General features: G+C 35.4%; 1 protein-coding gene across 4 annotated transcripts in view; it reads right to left on the bottom strand.

Annotated features, from left to right (window-relative positions):
• Positions 1-3,219: 3,219 nt before the first annotated feature.
• tp73 (tumor protein p73) overlaps positions 3,220-21,245 on the bottom strand; it is a 35,127-nt gene continuing 17,101 nt past the window's right edge. For 3 of the 4 annotated variants that reach the window (XM_042730280.1, XM_042730281.1, XM_042730282.1), the window contains 10 exons: positions 16,529-16,715; positions 13,877-13,993; positions 12,796-12,904; positions 12,156-12,298; positions 11,973-12,061; positions 11,773-11,897; positions 11,166-11,314; positions 10,139-10,271; positions 7,364-7,457; positions 3,220-4,482 (listed from right to left, as the gene is read on the bottom strand). In XM_042730280.1, the coding sequence (XP_042586214.1) occupies positions 4,156-4,482; positions 7,364-7,457; positions 10,139-10,271; positions 11,166-11,314; positions 11,773-11,897; positions 11,973-12,061; positions 12,156-12,298; positions 12,796-12,904; positions 13,877-13,993; positions 16,529-16,715 (1,473 nt within the window). In that variant the 3' untranslated portion in view covers positions 3,220-4,155. Of the gene's footprint in view, positions 4,483-7,363; positions 7,504-10,138; positions 10,272-11,165; positions 11,315-11,772; positions 11,898-11,972; positions 12,062-12,155; positions 12,299-12,795; positions 12,905-13,876; positions 13,994-16,528; positions 16,716-21,245 lie in introns of all 4 variants that reach the window. The other variant, XM_042730283.1, reaches the window with a different exon arrangement.

Here is a 21,245-nt window from a genome sequence, read left to right on the forward strand (position 1 = left end):
ACATCACCCAGGACGCCTCCCCCCAGTCCGCTGATCCCGCTGCCCATCATCGAGGTGCCCTTCGAGCGCATTGGGATGGACCTTGTGGGGCCGTTGCCCAAGTCTACCCGGGGACATGGACACATAGTGATTGTCGACTATGCCACCCAGTACCCAGAGGCAGTTCCCCTCCGAAAAGCCACCGCCAAAGCCATCGCCCAGGAGCTCTTCCTGCTCTCCAGCCGAGTCGGCATCCCAGCGATATCTTGACCAATCAGGGTACCCCCTTTATGTCCAGGCTAATGGCTGACCTGTGCAGGCTGTTGCTGGTGAAACAATTGAGGACCACAGTCTACAATCCCCAGACTGACGGACTGGTCGAGCGCTTTAATCAGACTCTGAAGCAGATGTTGAAACGAGTGGTCACGGAGGACAAACGCGACTGGGACCTTATGATCCCCTATGTTCTCTTCGGGATCCACAAAGTTCCTCAGGCCTCAACTGGCTTCACCCCCTTCGAGCTCCTCTTTGGCCGGCAACCCTGTGGCCTCCTGTATGTGGCAAACACTTATGTAAAGCACAGCAGGCTCAACAGCGCCACTACAACTGGGCAGCCCAACCACAGGAGTTCCAGCCCAGAGACCGAGTCATGGTCCTAGTCCCCAACGCTGCTTGCAAGTTCCTTGCCACATGGCAGGGTCCCTGTAAGGTGCTGGAAAAGATTGGGCTGGTGACTTAACGTGTGTGTCAGCCAAGAAGGAGGAGAGCGGAGCAGCTCTACCACATCAACCTGCTGAAGAAGTGGGTTGGGACTAGAGACCAGCTCACAGCCCTTGCCATCTCTGATCCATCTTCTGGCTTCCCAGAAGAGGGACCTGCAGCACCTGGTCAGTCAGTTCTCTGATGCATTCTCCTCTCTTCCCAGGCAGACCAGCGTCCTGCAGTATGACATCCGGATGCTGCCAGGGGTCGTCGTCAGGTAACGGCCCTACCGCGTCCATGAGGCTCGTCGGCAAGCTATTAAGGAGGAAATACAACAAATGGCAGGGTCCCATTTGTTGTATTTTATTGAAGTTGGGGGTGATAGAACCATCACGCAGCCCGTGGTGCAGCCCAATCGTGATGGTCCCGAAAACCAGCGGACACCCTCCATTTCTGCAATGACTTCTGCCGCCTCAACGAGGTCTCCGAGTTGAAACCAAGACTCAGGTATGAGACTTTTTAGGTTTGGCTTTTTAGGGTTTTTAGAAGATACAGTGGACACCAGCAACGGAAGAAGCCTTCCAGAGGGTGAAGGGGGCCCTCACCTCGGAGCCAGTTCTCAGAGCCCCGGACTTTAGCTGCCCCCTTCCTGCTGCAGATGGATGTCGCCGACACGGGACTGGGAGCAGTCCTCACAGGTTCAGGAAGGTGAGGAGTATCCTGTCATTTATATTAGCAAAAAGCCGGCCCCCGGCCGAGAGAAACTATATATATAGGGTTAGGGTTAGGGTTAGGGCCTTCAGCTCATCTGTATGTTTGGATTGACTGTTTCACATCTTTCTCTTGAAAATATCCCATATATGCCATATGGGGCTCAGGTCAGGCATGTTGGCTGGCCAGTCAAGCACAGTAATATCATGGTCAGCAAACCTCTCAGAAGTGGTTTTGGCACTGTGGGTAGGTGCTAAGTCCTGCTGGAAAAGTAAATCAACATCTCCATAAAGCTTGTCAGCAGATGAAAGCATAAAGTGCTCCAAAATCTCCTGATAGACGGCTGCTTTGACTTTGGACTTGATAAAACACAATGAACCAACACCAGCAGACGTCACGGCACCCCAAATCAAATCAAATAAAAACTTGCAACATGTACTGTGTTAGACTAACTGGGACTTGTCACAACATATATATTGTTTCTATTTTGTTTGAGTCATTGTCCATTGTTGTAAGTCACACTGGACAAAGGTGTCTGCTAAAAGATTAAATGCAAATGTAATGTTACAAATGAATGGCAATAGAAAAATATTTTCATTAATAAAGGTTAGTTCTAGAATATTTCCAGTAACTTTAACCAATTTAATTCAATAACTAAACTACATGATCCAATTATATAAAGGTTTATCATATTAACTGTGTACATATGGGGACTTTTAGAAACTTTAAAAAAATTTGGCTCCCAATCTCTGGAATAGCCTTCCTGATAACGTTCAGGGTTCAGACACTCTCTGTTTAAATCTAGATTAAACACACATCTCTTAACACCCTCATTTTGCACACTTTAGTATTTATTTAAAAAAGAAATCACTTTACAGCATTCAAATGTGGCAATATAAAAAAGAAACAGCGTTACAGCTCTTTAATGAAAACACAAGATAACTCTTAAAAACATTTCTAAAATCTGTAGTTGTCAAAATGACACAGCATGACATAATACTGACTGATATTAACTGTGAATATAACATTGTTTACAATATCCTAAAGCCATAAAGTGCTTTGATCTATATGATGGTATTTCACCATCACGGCTGATTTAAATCAGATTAACCTCCTGGGACTCAGTTTGAAATGTGCTGTTCTTATCACATGAACAACAAGGAGTTATATGGGTAACACTAGTTATTTACAAATGCATTTACTTGTTAAGTAAAGGTGACAAATGTACCTCTGACTGCATACAATCCACCAAATCATTAATGTTCAAGATGGCCCTTAGTTCAGTTTCATACACAGTCTTTATGGGTGTAAGAAATATAAATACATTTCTTATATACCACAGAAGACAATGTTCCTGGATGACGGCTCTGTCTAAAACACTTTCCTGATTTCCTCTAGTATTTGTCACCTAAACAAGACTTGGAAAACAAGACAAAAATAATTGTGTTTGGTCTGCTGAAAAAAAGTACTTTATCATTGTCTTAGTACTAGCAATATTAAAAGTGATATTAAAGTGGAGTAAGGTTTTTAAACAGTACATAGTTTTTGTTCTTTCATGTTGAAGAGGTGAAACTCACAAAATTATATCCAGGTATATTCTTTTTAAGCCCCAAAATAAAAAAATAAATAAAATAATATTTTGATTAAAGACCAATTTTAATTTTTTTCTTTTCTTTTTTATTTAAAAAAAAAAATGTTTACAATCAAGCACATTTATTCCAAAATTCTTATTTGTTGTACTTTGTTGATTTTTTTTTAATATATTTAATACGTTTCCTTTTTTTAAATGCATCTACATTCTCATAAAATAAAATCATAATGTATGTGTGTGTGTGCATATATATATGTGTTTGCAATTTGGGGATGAAATGCCTCCTTAATACCTTGGCTGAGCCATAATTTTACTATTACAAAAAAACATCATACATTTAGAGACATTTAAAACAAACTAACAAGACAGTGATTACATATGCGAAAGGAAAAATAGACATTATATCAGTACAGCATGATAAATAAAACCTTGTCCTGCAAGGCTAATACCACAAAACTTTACAATTCTGATAACCCTTATGATGATCCAGTGTCTCCCTGTCAATAACATAATACTTACATAATTCATAGAATAAAAAATAAAAAAAGTTGCAGTGTAAAGCACCACTTCAAAAAACGTGTCTTAGTTAAAAAAAAATGCTAATAATTAAAAAATGTAAATTCACTTTTATGGTGTTATTGTAAAACTTTGATGAAAAATTAAAATTAAGTATAACTTATAATGAGAAAATAATTCAAATACAGAATGCCTAGTTTTACATGTCTGGCTTCGATAAACCTGCGTTTTTCAAAATAAGTAAATATAAAGTATGATTTTGTGGGTCAAGCATCCACTTGATCTACGGGCATTACTTCACACGTAATTCAATTCATGATTGCACAATTATTATTTACACCAAGCCGAAATAAATAAGGCAATGTTCTGAAATCATACACTGCTTTTAACAGTTCATAACTGCGTCCTAATAATATCATTCGTTTTAGCTAGTAGATCATTTTTTGTGTGATGTGATATTAGCATAAGGCCACAAATGATAATCAATCAAATAAAATTATTCATTTGAACCCTGGTCTTCATAAAAGCAAATAGTTTTTTTACTCATCAAATCCCTTGTTGTCAAATATGGAAGTGCTACTATATGGAAATGCAAACTGTCCATCGCAGTTTAAAGACATCAATACGGACGATGCATGGAAAGCGATGGGTCCTTCTCAGCGAACGTCGCTTTCTGCGAACTCCTCTTTAATGGAGTGCTTGTGTATCCTGCAGTCGGGCATGTCAAAGCCGAAGTCAGCCCACTCCTCCGCTCCTGTGGGGGCGCTGCGGTTTGGGATGGTGATGGTGTGCCGCACTCTGAAGTGCACGGCCTCCATGACGCGCTGCCGCTGCAGCTCTCCTCCGGCGCTGATGGCCATGCTGGCCATGTTACTGCTGGAGCGGATGAGCTGCTGGCCGTAATCGTGGCCCTGCCTCATGTCCTGCAGGCCCCTCCAGATCGCCATCCGGAACTGCTCAGGGATCTTCAGCGCCCCAAGGTCCTGAGGAACACAAGAGTGTGTCTTAGAGGTAAAGGCCACACTACTATTTCATGGTAGAATAAAACGGCCTTTGTGAATCATTTCATATAGGATAGCAATCCCAGTAATTTTTGACCTTGTGAGAAAAACAGCTTATAAATTAGGGATGCACCGATACCGATACTGGTATCGGTATCGACCGATACTGAGCTCCTGTACTTGTACTCGTACTTGTTAAAATGACCCGATACCAAACGCCGATACCACACAGCATGTAATGCCATATTCAGACAAAGAAACACAGACAACAGAACAACAGACAGCAGAATGAAGTTATTAGAGATTAAGGATGTCTACGAAGTGTATGTATGCAATGAATATAATGTTAAACATTCAGTATCAATGGCTGTATAGCTGACGTGCGTGAGCTGATAAAGCATGCTGAGTGGATTGAGCGCGTGGCGGCGGAGATGCGCGAGCTTGTCGAGTGAATATACTTTTCATCACTGGAAAGTTTATAGTCCGGTCGGACATGTCAAAAACAAGTAAAACAATGCAAAGGGTACTTAATGGTAGGGAGAGAGAGAGAGAAAAAGAGAGAGTGCACACTTTTGTTGTGTGATCTTTGATTTTCACTCACTTAGCACATGCATCATTTGGATTAAAACTAAATTGTAGAAATACCACCATTTATAGGGGCATTCACTATAAACATCATTTATTTTCAACCTTAGGCATTAAAGATTTTTTGTTTTAAGTTATTCTAGAATTCTTTGTGAAATTGGATCTGGTGTTCTGTTTGTATGTGTCATTCTGCACCAGTACAAATACATGCACGCGTTGCACGTTTTGCTTGCTTGAGTGTCTCTGTATTATATGAGTGGCTTTGGAATATAAATCGCAAAACGTTTCAGAAAAAAAAATGCAACTTTTAGCAGTCAATAAGGCTAAGGGTTGCCCAACTAAATATTGATAGTTGTGTAAATACTGTCATACTAACAGCTGTCTTAATAATTTTTGGTTGATTGTAATCCATTACATACCTTTCTATCAAAGTTATCTAACATTATCACGATGAATTTGTTCTGACACAGTTTAACTCTGAGTTCTTGTCATATTATATTACCATCTTCTAAACTATAGAGAATAAACTGTGATAATGTGAGAAAGGTTGAAGGTGTCTGAATAAATTTAGGTTTGACTGTATCTATTTATTAAATGAAGTTAGCCAGCTAACATTATGCATACTCTTTTGGTTTCTGTACCCAATATTTAAAAAAAATTACAAATGCATTAAAAATATTGGTATCGGTACTCGGTATCGACAAGTACCAAAAATAAAAGTATCGGTATCGGGCGAGTACTGGAAAAGGTGGTATTGGTGCATCCATATTATAAATCATACAGAAGTAAAAAAATAAAATAAAATTCAGAAATGGTTTTGTGTAAAGGGGTTGGGTTTAGGGTAAGAGGATAGAAAATACAGTTTGTACAGTAGAAAAACCATTACGCCTATGGAATAAACCCAATAAACCCATGTGTATTTGTATTAGGGCTGCACAATTATGACAAAATTAAAATAATGGGAAAAACCCTTAAGATAACATGTAGAAAGAAAGAAATGCATCTTAAGCACACAGAATAACATAAGTGGACTTTGACCGATTAATTGCCGCTTTGAACGGTTACGTAATTGTGGCATCCATAATTGTAATTGTGATTAGAAATTCGATTAATTGTGCAGCCATAATTTGTATTAGTGCTTTCAAATGATTAATCGCAATTAATCACATCTAAAATAAAGGTTTTTGTTTACAGAATATATGTGTGTGTGTACTGTCTATATTTATTATGTATATATAAACACACGTATATATTTAAGAAAAATTGTATGTTTATATAGTAAATATATTTATACATAATATAAATTATATGAATATAAATATATACATGTAAATCCATGCAAATATTTTCAAAATATATACATGCATGTGTGTGTGTGTGTGTTTAATAAAGTAAACAGAAACTTTTATTTTGGATGCGATTAATCGTTTGACAGCACTAATTTGTATTTGTGTGTGTGTGTTGCAATAAACTTAAAATATGCTGTTTCTATAGATATAATTGGCAAGTTTAAATGAGTAATTTTATATCTTACCATTCTTTTTTATTCAGTTATGTTGAAATGTTTCATGGGATTGTATTTCATTTCCTTCACTTCCTTCTTGTATATATATGTTGATTTATTTTTTTTTAAATACTTTTTAGTTTCAAATTTGTATTTTTGCTTCAAATCAAAGTTTGTATTGTTGTTGTTCTCCTCATTACTGGTTGGTTTAGTTCACAGGCAGTGACGGGTAGATTACTTACAAACTGTAGTCCATTTACAAATTACATGAGTTAGTAACTTAATCTGAATCACACATATTAGTTAATGTGGACTTTTTTTTTTTTTAGATGACTTTTGACCTAATTCGTTTATTAAAGACTTGAATGGGATTATTGTGTACCATATTGCTAAAAAAATCCATTCTTTTTTCTATAAACATAATGAAATGTGTTACACATTACATTACAGTAGATTTTGCCAAAATGTATGTAAATTATAGGTTAATTTACAAGGGAAATTTTAAAAGAAAAAAAATGAATTAGGGATAATCAATAAATTTTGAATAATTTACTTACATTATGTAAATAATATGTAATCATGTAATCCATTAAACACCAACTGTAATATGTAATTATTAGCATTTTAAAAAGTACTTAATTTCTGATTAATCCAGATTACATGTAATCAGTTACTACCCAGCTCTGCTCATAGCTTTTAACTTTTACTGACTTGTTTAAAATGAATGGAGAATGACCCAATCATGAAAGAGTGTTGACTGAACTGTTGGTTTACCTCCATGGAAAGAGTCTGAAGGTGGTAGATACTCTGGAGTCCCTGTGACGTGAAGTAGTCGATGCAGTTTTGGCAGCCCAGGCTGGTTAAGAAACTGTTCAGAGAGAAAAGGAATCCCACTAAGACCAAGCGGCTGCGTCCTGTGAATTACATATTCACCCATGGAGAACATAACAAGCCAAGCACCACGGCATTTGCATCTGCACAGGGATTATTATCAGGTACTGATGGAATGATAATGAGAGTGTATTCAGGCAACAGAATACTTGATTAAAATAAAGCATCTGTATTGTAATCATAATCATGATTAAATCAGTGATGATACAAATACCAGTTTAAAAAAATGATGAAATGTTGGGCTAAAAGTGAATGCAATATACACTACCGTTCAAAAGTTTGGTGAGATTTTTTTCCCCTTGCATTCTCACTAAGACTGCATTTATTTGATCAAAAATCGATTTATATTTTTCGAATACATAGATATATTTTCAAATGTAATCAGTTGTGCTGTTTAATATTTTTGTGGAAACCATGAATCCTTTTTACAGGAATCCATGCTGATTAATTTTTTACAATGTAAATGTTTTTTTCCGTCACATTTTTATCATTAATACATATTTGCTGAATATAAAAACTTCTTTAAAAAAAGCTTTACTGACCCCAAACTTTTGAACAGTAGTGTAGTTAAATGAAATGCTGCATGCAAATGTTTGTGTATTTATATTTCAAAATTTGCATATGATTTCATTTTGCAAATAAAAATGCAATCACAACATGCAATTACATTAATGATGCATAACAAGTTCTTCATTGCATTGATCTTTTTATTATAAATATTTCACCAATAAAAAATGATTTGCTTGATACAATCAAAACATGAAATGTTGTAAATATAAAGCCGACAGAGTTATTTTAAAGGACAAACAGAACCACAAGTATGCGGAGGAAGGTATGCGTATGTCATTTTAAACAAAACATGGATTCAGAAACATTGGTTGCTTTGTCATAATTATAGACGCCAACTTTTAATACCACCCTGATACATTAAGTATTAAATGTAGAGGGAACATTGATATTAATAATCAAATTTGTGACAATGGAGTCTGTAAAACATTGCAATGTGCATGGAAAATGACACATCTAGTTTAAAAATAAATATCACTCAAAGTGCCAATATATAAGACTTATGACTGACATGAAGTAGCACAGATGACAATGCGATGTAAATAATTTAAACAGATAACTGGGTGAAGGTAAATCTCAAAAAAACTGTCTAGAACATGTTATAACGTATCATATTTCAATCCAAAAAAGATTGTATTTTGCTGAAAGAAACTAAATATTTTTTTAGCACCATTAAGATTTTTTTTAGTTGACATTATTATATTACAATTTTTTATATTAAACATTTTAATAATTATACCAATTAAAAGGAGATACATTATTCAAATTTAAAAAAGTATTTGTTGTGCTGTCTTAAATTAATGCTTATTTAATAAAAAAAATACTGAAAAACAAGTACTGTAGCTAAAAATGTAAAATGACTTTTTTATTTAAACATAAATTTCTTAATATTTAAAATATTATGAAAAAAATAATATTATAAATATAAAATAATAATATTAATTATTAATAATAAAGTAATACAATTATAAAAATAATAATAATAATAAAAAAAATAAAGTAATAAAATAAAATAAAAAACTCCAAATCTATGACAGTAATGTGTATCTATGGGGGAAACTGGCTTAATTGTCTTAAATGGTGCTTAAATCCAATCAAGCAAAATATAATATCTAATATTTTTGATTTTGGGCTGTACCAGACAGGTTTTTTTTTTTTTTTTTTTTTTTTCGAGATTCACCCAAATGATGAAACTGCACAGGCCAATAATCAGAAAGGCACCTCGCCACCCCCTGTCCAGCCCCATGTGATAATGACTGCATGTGAGGATCAGTAATGAGTTTAATTATATCAACATGTATAATAAATGAAAAAGGCTTACATGTTTTGCACACTAAAGTGCGATTTGAAAATGTTTCTCTGACCAGCAGGGAAATATTTAGAAAGTTTTTACTCTTATGTACAAATAATTACTACATCTGAAAGAGAAACCAGAAGCCTCTTTAAAAGCAAAGGTTTCATTATAATCGAAATCCTCGTTTGTGTATTAGCACAGAAGAAAAAGCATCAATATACCGTAATGCCATGATTAACCATGTAAAGACAAATGTGACCCTGGAGCACAAATCCAGTCTTAAATCGCTGGGGTATATTTGTAGCAATAGCCAATAATACATTTTATGGGTCAAAATTGTCCATTTATATTTTAGGCCAGAAATCATTAGGATATTAAGTAAAGATCATGTTCCATGAAGATATTTTGTAAATTCCCTACCGTAAATATAAGTAGTATTAGTAATATGCATTGCTGGGAACTTCATTTGGACAACTTTAAAGGTGGTTTTCTCAGTATTTAGTTATTTTAATTTTTTGCACCCTCAGATTCCAGATTTTCAAATAGTTGTATCTCAGCCAAATATTGTCCTATTTGAAAAATTGACCCTTATGAGTGGTTTAGTGGTCCATGGTCACAAATGATGAAGAGGAGGAGAAATTTGGAATGATTTAAGGTTTATCTCGGTAAAATAAGATACGTCAGGCTGATTCAGTCACACTGTTGTAAAAAATAAATTCTTATTTAAATGATAAAAAGCAGCTGTAGTGTGTGTGTGTGTGTGTGTGTCAGGTTGGTGCTACTGCAGGGTGTAGTACCTGACGAGGCTGGGGTCGGGGTTGTAAGGTGGGGGAGGGGTACAGTGAGAGGTGGACACTATAGACTGAGACGCATGAGCTCCGTTCACATCGCCGTTCGACTGCATGTGGTGTCCACCCAGCATGTTCGTCCCTGCAGCCACAAACCCACGAGAACCAGTCAACACACACAAACCAGCAGATGAGAGTCACATGGGATTTAGCCAGTAAATATGGGCCACTGTCTGTGCAGATGTCACTGATAGTGTCTCGCTGTTTATTCAGTGAAAGCAAAGCAAATCAAACAAATGCTCTTGTGAAAAAGAAGTGCGCTTAATTGTATTGAATGTGCACTTGTAGTGTACTTCCAATCTTAACAGTACAGTTTTAAAAAGGTGTATTTACAGATAATATTACTGAAATAAAAGGACACTTAAGTGTACTTAAAGAAAGGCACTTTATTGTTTCTTAGCACACTTAAATCCACTTAATTAGAGGTTTTACTTTAAAGCACGTTTTAAATCAATATTTTAATAATCTTTTGTCATTCTTTAAAGAAGTACACTTACATGTACACATGAAAAGTACTGTGTGTGTGTGTTTGATATTGAAAGTTTTAATAAAATTTGTATCCTGTTCTCCATTCATTTTTTCCCGTAGGGATTTTAAAAAAGTCACTAAAAGTTAAAAGCTATGAACAGTGCTGGGTAGTAACATAGTCTGGATTATAGAATCAGATTCCAAAAATTAAGTACTTGTAATGAATTATATTACATTTTAAAATGCTAAGTGTGACCCTTTAAACTATAATACATTTTCATTTAATTGCAATTAAAAGCAATTAAGTGTTTGAAAACATTGCATTCAGTGTGTGTGTGTGTGTGTGTGTGTGTGTGTGTGTGTGTGTGTGTGAGAGAGAGAGAGAGAGAATTTCACGACCAATAAATTTAGCTGGAAAATGCCCCTAATTTACAACCCACTGCAACAAGGTAATTGCATGAAATGTGCGGTTTATATGAAGGCACTGAAATGTTGTGTAGGCTCTTACCCATGTGTGACATGGACGCAGAGGGCCCTGCGCTCTGCTGAGTCTGCTGCGTCACCAGCTGATTCACTGAGGGAAGCTTGCTGATGGGCCCCTGGATCTTATTCATGTTATTGAGTGAGCCATATGAACACGGAGAGGCAACATGACTCCTGTCAATCACATGAGAGGAATATAATTAATATACGGCACTCAGTGTGGAACACTGAAGTACTGGATGCTAAAGAAACAGGTCATATCATCAAATGATTTAACATTTACATTGCACATTTACTTTTATGATTACTTTACAGTCTTCAGTGTCACATGATCCTTCAGAAATCATTCTAACATGCTCACTTGTTGCTCAAGAAACATTTCTGATGTTGAAAACAGTTGTTTTTTGTGGAAACCATTTTTTTTTTAGGATTCTTTGATTAATAAAAAGTTCACAATAACATAATTTATTTTAAATATAAATCTTTTGTAACATTATAAATACTTTTGATAAACTGAATGCATCGTTGCTGAATAAAAGTGTTAATTTCTTAAAAAAAAAAGAAAAGAAAAATCTTACATTTGCAGACTCTGAATTTTTACCGTAGTGTATGATGTCTATATAAAGACTCACTGTCTCTGCAGGAGCTGCTGTTGTTGTTGTCTGTATGAATCCACTAAGTGTTGTGGTACAAACTCCACAAGTTCCAAACTGTCCTTTATCTTCATCAGCATGTCAAAGTTTTCCCGGCCTCGCACCTTCAAAACAATCCAAAAACATTAGAATGAACTATTAGAATGATTAGAAATCAAACTGCATGCTTCCACACTCACTGGGATATAATACATCTCCTCCTCTCCATGCCGCCTCTTCTTGATGTTGATGGAAGGGCCTGCAATGTTGGCTGGAGTCTGTTTGAAATCTGTGAGGACAGAAACAGAAGCTCCAGATTAGAAGATTTATGTTGAATATGATATGATGAATGAAGTGCTTGTGGAAATCCATTGATGGCTCACTTCGTTTATTGGCATTTCCATTTTTGGCCACGCTCTCATTTAGAGCCTGTTGCTCCCTGAAATGATCCTCGTCTGCTTTGCGGTCTCGACCGGGACAGGCACAAATCCGGCCCTCAAACGAACGCCTGCCGAGAACCTGTCCGCTGAGGGAAAACACGGTAGAGTTCAGCTTTAACTTCTAGCACAACCGAACTATTCAGCCTACGTCGTGTGAATAGGTTGCATGTTGTTGTCGTGCAGTTCACAATTAAAAGAATACATTTCAATGCTCAGTTCTAAGCACAGTTTTGTTTACTTTTGTTGCTCTGAAGCGAAACCACTTAAAGGGAAAGTTCACCCAAAATTACAATTCTGTCATCATTTGCACACCCAGTGGTTCCAAACTGATTTGAGTTTCTTTCTTCTGTTTCTGGTCCCCTTTGACTTCCATAGTATTTTTTATTTATTTTTTTTTCATTCAGTGGAAGTCAGTTATTTTGTGTTCAGCAGAAGAAACTCCTACAGGTCTGAAACAACTTAAGGGTGAGTAAACCGAGACAGAATTTTGGGTGATCTGTCCCTTTAAGAACCACTCTTTCGAAAGCAGAGAAAGATTTCAGTGTATTATTAACTAACATTAAAGGTAACGGTGTTCACTCACTCTCGTGTCTCCAGCGTGATGATGATGAGGATGGGTCTGCGGTTCATTCCCCCGACACAACTGCTGTTGCACATGAAATTATACAGAATGGTTGTGAACTCAGTCCCCACTTGACAAACAATTAACAAAAGAGAGAGACACAATCAGTTTCCAGAAGCATTACATTACATTGTAAATAGTGGATATAGTACCCTGTTCAGAGAAAAATATTTGCATTGAGAAGTCAAATTCACTTTAATAAATTACATTTTTTAATTACATTTGCTAACATTATGTAACTATATTAGTTAACAAACTAACAAAGAAAATTAATTCTAAAGCCTGTATTAATTTTACATTAATTATGAATATAGTTAATGTTAAATTCAACATTTAATAATACAATTAAAAATAATTAAATGTTCAAAATTAAATGTTGTATCTATTTATATTATTTAACAGATCTGAGCTAACATGAACTAACCATTGTATTTTTATTAACTAACGTTGACAAAAATCATTAAATACGCAACAAATGAATTGCTCATTGTTAATGATGTAACTAATTAAACTTCAACAAAAAGTTGACTAAAGAGACAATCCAGTTTTAGTTTAAAAACCACTGTACACTCATTGAATAAATTATTAAAAAGAAAAAGCAATGTATTTCTTGATCGAACATCGGCACTTACAGTAAGCAAGAAATATGCACCTCTAGGTGGCGCCAACCATTTGATATTCAACACAAAACAAAGCAACAGTGTAAAAAGAGGAATAACTGCAGGTATTGTAACTGAGAATAATCTCTGGGTTATTTATAGCCAGTCAGAACATGTTTAGCGTCCTGAACTGAATAATCACTGCATGCTTTGACTCGTCATTTTGCATATGGATCTGTGAGAATTCACAATATGCTTGTTTGCTGTGAACTAAAACAGCACTAGAACATGTTATATGAAGCATAAGAGTGAGGAACAATATGGATTTTATAAAATAAATAAATAAATATTAACATTTAATACATATTTAATATATTTTATTCCTATTAAAAACCTATTGACACTAAAATAACACTGGGACTTACATGCAATGACTGAACTAACCTGTGGAGCCTCATACGGAACCAGAGCACTCTGTCGGCCCGTCACAGGATCATCCACATACTGACACAGATTATTGCCCTCCACCCGAATCAAGTGACTGGCAGGAGCTGTCTGACCTGGACAGAGGCAGCCGGACAAGAAAGATTATGAATTAGAAGTGGAAGGACAACAGCAAGATTTCCTTTTGTGGCATATGAAAGCGACCAAGTGTGAATGTGTGAGTCAGCTTTATTTTCAGTTCAAAACCTCACCAAACAATTTAGCTATAGACTAATAGATGTATTGGAAACAAGACCAGACAATCTTTGTTTACATTTTTACTTTTAATACTTGAAAGTTATTTAGTAAATTAAATATGAGTGAATGAGCTAAAGACAAATGACTTTAAAAAACACAGAGTCTAACGGTACATTCACACGAGGCGTCGGCGCTTGATGGAGGGCGTTTCTGAAGCTTGGTGCTGATGCGACCGTCACAGTCACAATAGCCAATCATATTCGTTTTCTGGTGTTGTATGAAAGAGATTGGTTAGCATCTGTTCCAGGGTATTTGCATAAGGCGACCTGATTGGCTGACGCCTGCGTTGGCACTTGAAAAGTTTTCAACTTCTGCCATGTGCAGCGGACCCACAATTCATTTCAGCAACGCTTGACATCACTCCATTCAAAGTAAACAAGAGGCGTTGACGCCGACGCCCCGTGTGAATGGGCCGTAAAGTGGTTTGGATTTTCAGGATGTCAATAACCAGTTTGCAATGTAATAGTAAAAAAGTCATATATTTAAAATACATTGATTTCATACTTAGTATAGTTCAAATCTATTAACATATTTACTGATATAAAAATTATAATGAAACTTTATTTGGCGTACTATTTGTGCACAATGCACATTTCTTAATATTAAGCCTAAAATGTGTTTTAATGTCACTGTTGATGAGGATTGTATGATCTTTGAATAATATCGGTCTTAAATATCGGTCTCCACTTTAGCACAATCCAATATACTTTGGTATATCTTTAGTTGAACTTCAGCACCAGTGTTGGGGAAAGTTACTTTTAAAAGTAATGCCTTACAATTTTGCGTTACTCCCAAAAAAAGTAACTAATTACATTACTTAGTTACTTTTTATGGAAAGTAATGTTATGTTACTTTTGCGTTACTTTCGCATTACTTTTTAAATATGAGCAGGGCTTGATTGTTTTTAATATAAGAAGTTCTATTTATAGCAAATATAAAAGCTCTTTCACACCAAAAAGTGTAATGAATAAACCTCAGGCTGAAGGAAAAGTAAATTCACGTCTGTACAGCAGAATACATGAGAAGAAGGTTCAACACTCTTCAGCAATAAAAACAAAACAATGAAGCACAATTGTTAGTTTATCTAAAGTCATTTTTGATTATTAGTATGATTGAACTGGATCATCAAAGGTCAGCAGCAAAGACATTAGTTATTAAAATGGGATTAGATACATTTGTGTTATTTAACAATTAATTATTGCAGGTTTGCGTCATATTCTGAGTTTGCATTTCACTGCTTTAATTCATTTTGATGAATACTCAGTCTGTTTTTTTGTGAGTGGGATGAATTAATGCACATTCACATTTAGTCTAGAACTACATCATGTTCACACAGAGCACACAATGCCTCTGTACTCTGATTTCTCTCAGTATGGGGACAGGAGACTTGTCAGTCAATAAATGGGAAAACAAAGTAACTGGCATTACTTTTTTGAAAAAGTAACTCAAGATATTTTCTTGTAAAATAAAAAGCAATGCATTACTTTACTAGTTACTTGGAAAAAGTAATCTGATTACGTTACTCGCGTTACTTGTAATGCATTACCCCCAACACTGTTCAGCACTACTTCTGCGCAATTAAAGTGCCTTAAGTACAAAATTTGTTGTTCCTATCTAGCAGACTTTAAGTATAAAAGTTTAGTATACTAAAAGTACAATTTATTAAGTATATAAATATGAAAATGTAATTGTAGTATACTTAGCATGAAATAAATGTATTTCAAAGCATATTTATTTTTTAACTAGGGTAGTCTGATTTTAGTGGGCAGTTGTTTTTAGTCAAATGATGATGGTTCGATGGATTTTGTTCACATTCATATCTTATCTTGAAACAGAGAGTTTATATTAAAGCAGTCCACTAGTTCTGAAATGTGTTCTATTTTGCTGCATAACACGTTCAGATCCTAGAACAGACAGTTGTATCTGTAACAGCTGGTTTCAATGTTTTTTATTTTTCTGAATTTGATTTTTTGATCGTATAGAAGAATGTTTTTTGTTTATATGATGTTTTTTCATATTGTTGAGTTATTTTTGAGAAAAATAAAAACGGTTAAAGAAAATGTCATTACATTAATCATTTTATTTTGTAAGGTTAGTGGTATGTTTCAAAAATGAGTTTCATTAATAAATGCTTTTAAATCTGCTGCTGTGTAAATGTTCAGGGAAAGAATTTTGGTCAATAATTGTTTAAAAGTCAACAATTGTTGATTTTTTTGTTTTTAGTTATAGATGCTTCCACACGTCTGATCACATATGAAGTATTCATATGTAAATGTCTTTTTACCACCAACACAAACAGTCAAATAACAGAAAAAGTTGTTGCATTTGTGAATAAAGAATGAATTTTTTCTTACTTTCATTGAAGTCCCGTCCGAGTTCATGGTTAGGACAGCGTTTGACCACCTCTGTGACGTGTTCGGCTTTCTTGTAGATGGGCATGGCTCGTATCACGCTGCCGTTTGGGGGCGAGGAAGCCAGTTTGATCTGAATCGGACAGGTCTTGGCAATCTGACAGTACAGCTTCTTGAGCAACGGAGAGTACTGCACAAATATATATATATATATATAAATAACATAAACATTTGAAACACTTCTTACAGTGAAACCAAGATTTAAAAAAGGCATATTTAAAAAAAAAAAAACACTTTGGTCTTGGGTCTGTCATGGAAATATGTTGGTCTTTATGACACTAAATGGCCACACACATTAAAAATATGATTCTTTATAGATGAAATCAAGACATCTGATTATAAATGAAATCATCTGATGAGGTCTTTCTTTTACACACACACACACACACACACACATACACACACACACATGCACACACACACACACACACACACACACACACACACACACACACACTCATACACTCACAAGCATGCCAGAGCTTGTCTAAAACTATAAAGACATCCCAAATATTCCCTCAAAAACCAAATGTACAAGCCTGCTTTGTGCAGACTTGTATTAATGTGATTCAGATTTTATGAAAGGGAGATTGTATGCCAGGTGCTGCAATAGAATAAATATCATGAACACTGTTTGCTGAACGCCGCTGATGTTGCAACCACACTTTGTACAATCGTAAGTGTTTCCCATCAAGCTACATTATATAGTTGTCTGACTTAAATAGTACAAGTGACATCTGATCTGTCTTAAATCCTATTAGAATCAAATTCAGTGTCAGAATTAAACAAACCTAACTGTAACACCAAAATAGCTGACTGAACCTGATACATGATATAAATCACTAACTTTTTCAGAACTCAATTTCTAATATGATGCTAAAGAAACATGAAATTAGAGTCATTATATTTAAGATATAGTACTGCCTACAAAGTCCAGTCTGACGATTTTACATGGTGGATGATAAATATCAAAATATATTATAATATTATTTGAAGGATGTGAGTCATATTTAGAGTATGAATATCACGGAGACTGTGACTCAAAGACCACCCAGAACACAGTAGCAAACCCATCAACACTATGATGAATGCATGGCAATTTGTGTTGCGTTATCATTACAGATGTTTTATCATTCATCTGTATCTTTGTTTACAATTTCCATAAAAATCTACAAAAACCCCTCAAAGGAATTTCCCTGCTAATCTCACAAATCTACAGTAAAAGTAGTGTGGTAGTATTTTTTTTTTCTCTGTGTATATACAGTAGTGTTTAACTGCAGTACTACTGTAACTTCCTCTCACACTTTCACTGAGAGATTATGCAAATGAGTAACATAAACACACAGAGATGAGAGAGAGAGAGAGCAGCATAAATGACTGGGTGCAGACGTCTTAACTCGCCCATCTGACACTCACACCCTCATTCACATCACCCTGCCACTGTTTCACACTCAATCCATATACTCCTGCTTTGCAGCTGAAATTCTCATTTGGCTGATAGGCTTGAAAGACAAGGACATTAATGTGTTGACACCAGACAGGAACATAAAGAGCTCCATTAGTGATGCTCCCACACTCCTAAAAAAGAGAGGTTCCAAACAACGATGCCACAGAAGAACTCATTTAAGCTCCCGAAAGAACCTTTTAGTGACCAGTTCTTAAAAAGAACCATTTTTAAGTATGTAGAACATTTTAATATTTAGAACCCTTTTCCAAAATAAAGAATGTTTTGTGCAATGGAAAGTTCCTAGGATTCTAAAGGTTCTTCATGGAACCTGAAATGCCATAGAGAACTTTTTTTTTAATTTTATTTTTAAGGGTGTAACAATAACAACTGTTCCATAGATTCTTGTAGCACACCTAAGGTTTAACAAAGAACACACTTTTTATCAAGAACAGTTTTTGCTGCGTAGGGTTTGAGTGGCTAATCGTTCTTGAAGTTACTTTACGGGTTCTCCTGATTCTTCAAATAACTGGAGAATAAACAGTTATTGACTTAAAAGTATATCTTACACTAAAATAAAGGTTCCAAAAGGGTGTTTTTTACAGCAATGCCATGCAAAAACCATTCTGGGTTCCCAAAAGCACCATTCGGTGAACATTGTTTCTTATTGCGAAGAACATTTTTATAGTCAGAATATACCTCTTTTTTTGTGCAGTGGAAAGATTCCATGGATGTTAAAGTTTCTTCATGAAGCCACAAATACAACAAATAACCATTTTTTCTAAGCGTGTGTGGCATCAGATGGTCAGAACAAACCCTTTCTGCTTTTAATTGGAGCCTTAATTTTTTCTTAAGTCTTTAACCTGAAGTATTTTGCAGTAATCCATGAAAAAACACTAGAGAAAACTCAGAAGCGCAAATCAAGCGAGAGCCCAGTGAACTGGACTATCAAAAGCTGGACCTACATGTGTGAAATTCTGTGAAATAATATTACATTTAATATAATAATTTAATAATTTTAAACAAAGCCCTCTGGATTGATTACACTGGCAGCGCTGCATGGCTCGCCTGCAGTGGAGACCCAGTGTAAGTGTTGTGAGGTGGAATAAGATGATGGGCTGGAGGAAGGTGAGCACTGGAAAGGCGCAGGTTCGGGCAGGCTCGGCGGACTAAGTGATAATGACGAGTCTGACAGGCTGATGGACATGTTTCAGCATGCCACCCGCAAATTCAGCCAACTCCCCGTCTCCATCAATAAATTCACAAATGTGCTGCCTATGCTAACGGCTGTGAAACTGCAGCCAGCATCACATACGCTACCGCTCCGTCGTTCTTCCCAAGACACGCTGCACACTACAAATAAAGATTAAAAAAAAAGAAAGTTCCTTAAAAATGAAGACTTAATCATTTTAATACTTAAAGTACATGGTAAAAAAAACATATTGCAGTAATATAAAATGTATTACAATAATAGAATAGTTAGAAAAAACATAGACAGTTCAAATGTTTTTCTGTTTGTTGTTTTCTTCAGAGGTTGTTCTTTTAGGAGCCACAATGAGTTTTTTCGCCAAAAATAACAATTCTGCCATCATTTTTTCACTCTTTTTTTCATGCCATTCCTGTAAGAATTTGTTTTGTGGAACACAAAAGAAGACATTTTGAAAAATGTCCCACACTGTTGTTTTGGACCCTACTTACTTTCATTGTTCAGACAAAAATGTTTTTTTTTTTTTTTGTTCTTGGAATATTTCTTAGAGGAAAAGGAAATATCTCTAAAAAATAGCCTTATATCGTTTTTCTCCACATCATATCAAAACTCATATTTTGTATTTTTACAGCACATTGTTGACATTTATTCTCAAGTTTTTCAGATTCACTTAAAGTCTGTTTGAGCCTCGTCTGAGCTCAGAGTACATGACTGATTTCCATATTTTTGGAGAATCATATTTTGGAGTTGGCTGCTGTTTGCTGACATGCTGAAACAAGTATTCTTTACAAGGAGGGGCAGAACTTTTTTTTTTCCTTCAAAACAATTTAAATATTCAACTTTAGAACCCAAAGAAACATTTCTTTCCAAACTGTAATTTAAAGGGAAAACCATTCTCTGAATTCAGAAACTAAAGACATTTTTGAGAAACATTTGAGGTTAAAATTAAATTAAAAGTTTTGGTTAAAATTACATAAGGAACAGTTCAAGTAAAAATATATTATGGATGATGTGAAATTTTGCAGAATGTCCGAAATGCTCTTTTCCACACAATGAAAGTGAACAGTTGTCCCTATCCTAATCCACTTTCACTGTATGGTTGGAAAAAGTTATGACAATCTGCAAAATTTTTTTATGAATTTATTTATTTTTTTGGTCTATGCAAGAAAGATGATTTTGCATGATTTTTCATTTTAAGTTCATAGCAAACGAGTCAAACACAAACCAGAAAAATTATGGAGGGACGAATCGATTTTATATTTAAAAATGAACAAATATAGTGCAGCCTGTGTGCCTGCACATTTGTATGAAATCTCAGCAAATGTGTGTGTTTTGTCATTTTGAGAGGAAGGATGCGCTGGCTTCGGGCTGTGTTTAGACCCGCTCACTGTCTATGAGGGTAAAAGCTAGAAGCAAAGACGTGCTCAGACTTGCCCTACTTATATGCCAACAATGAAAAAAAGTGTTGGGGTCTTTATTGGAAAAGCTGAGGTGTCAGAACTCATTTTCATCCCTTATGACTGCTCCTGCTTTAAACCTATAAGCTTTTAAACAGTTATCCCTAACACAGTTTGTTTTTATGATTCACTCGGTGATATCATACCATAATTGGGGCCTAAAAAGACAGAGGCAAAACAGGCAGAAACAGACATGATTCAGGAAGATAGCAGAAAATGACCTTAAAACCTTTTCAGCGCTGAAAAAGCTCCACCTTTAGGAGCTCACAAAAGGTCATCTGAGAAACGCAGCGGAATGAACGGAAGGACTTCAGAACCAAGGACAGAGACGTGGACACTGAACTCTACACTAATAACTGGTCGATTTTGAGCATTACTGCCTACGATCTTATTTATTATTACTAAATAAAAGCAGAGAATGATAAGAAGGAAAGTGTTTGAATTAAAAAAAAATAAAAAATAAAATCTGGTACAATTGGTCACCCTCAAACTGGCTGAGAGGAATGTTGTTTCAGGTAGCGGTGAGAAGCCCACTGCGGATCAAGAAGATTA

The sequence above is a fragment of the Cyprinus carpio genome, chromosome B8 (assembly GCF_018340385.1).
Source record: "Cyprinus carpio isolate SPL01 chromosome B8, ASM1834038v1, whole genome shotgun sequence".
In the NCBI taxonomy this organism is placed as follows: domain Eukaryota; kingdom Metazoa; phylum Chordata; class Actinopteri; order Cypriniformes; family Cyprinidae; genus Cyprinus; species Cyprinus carpio.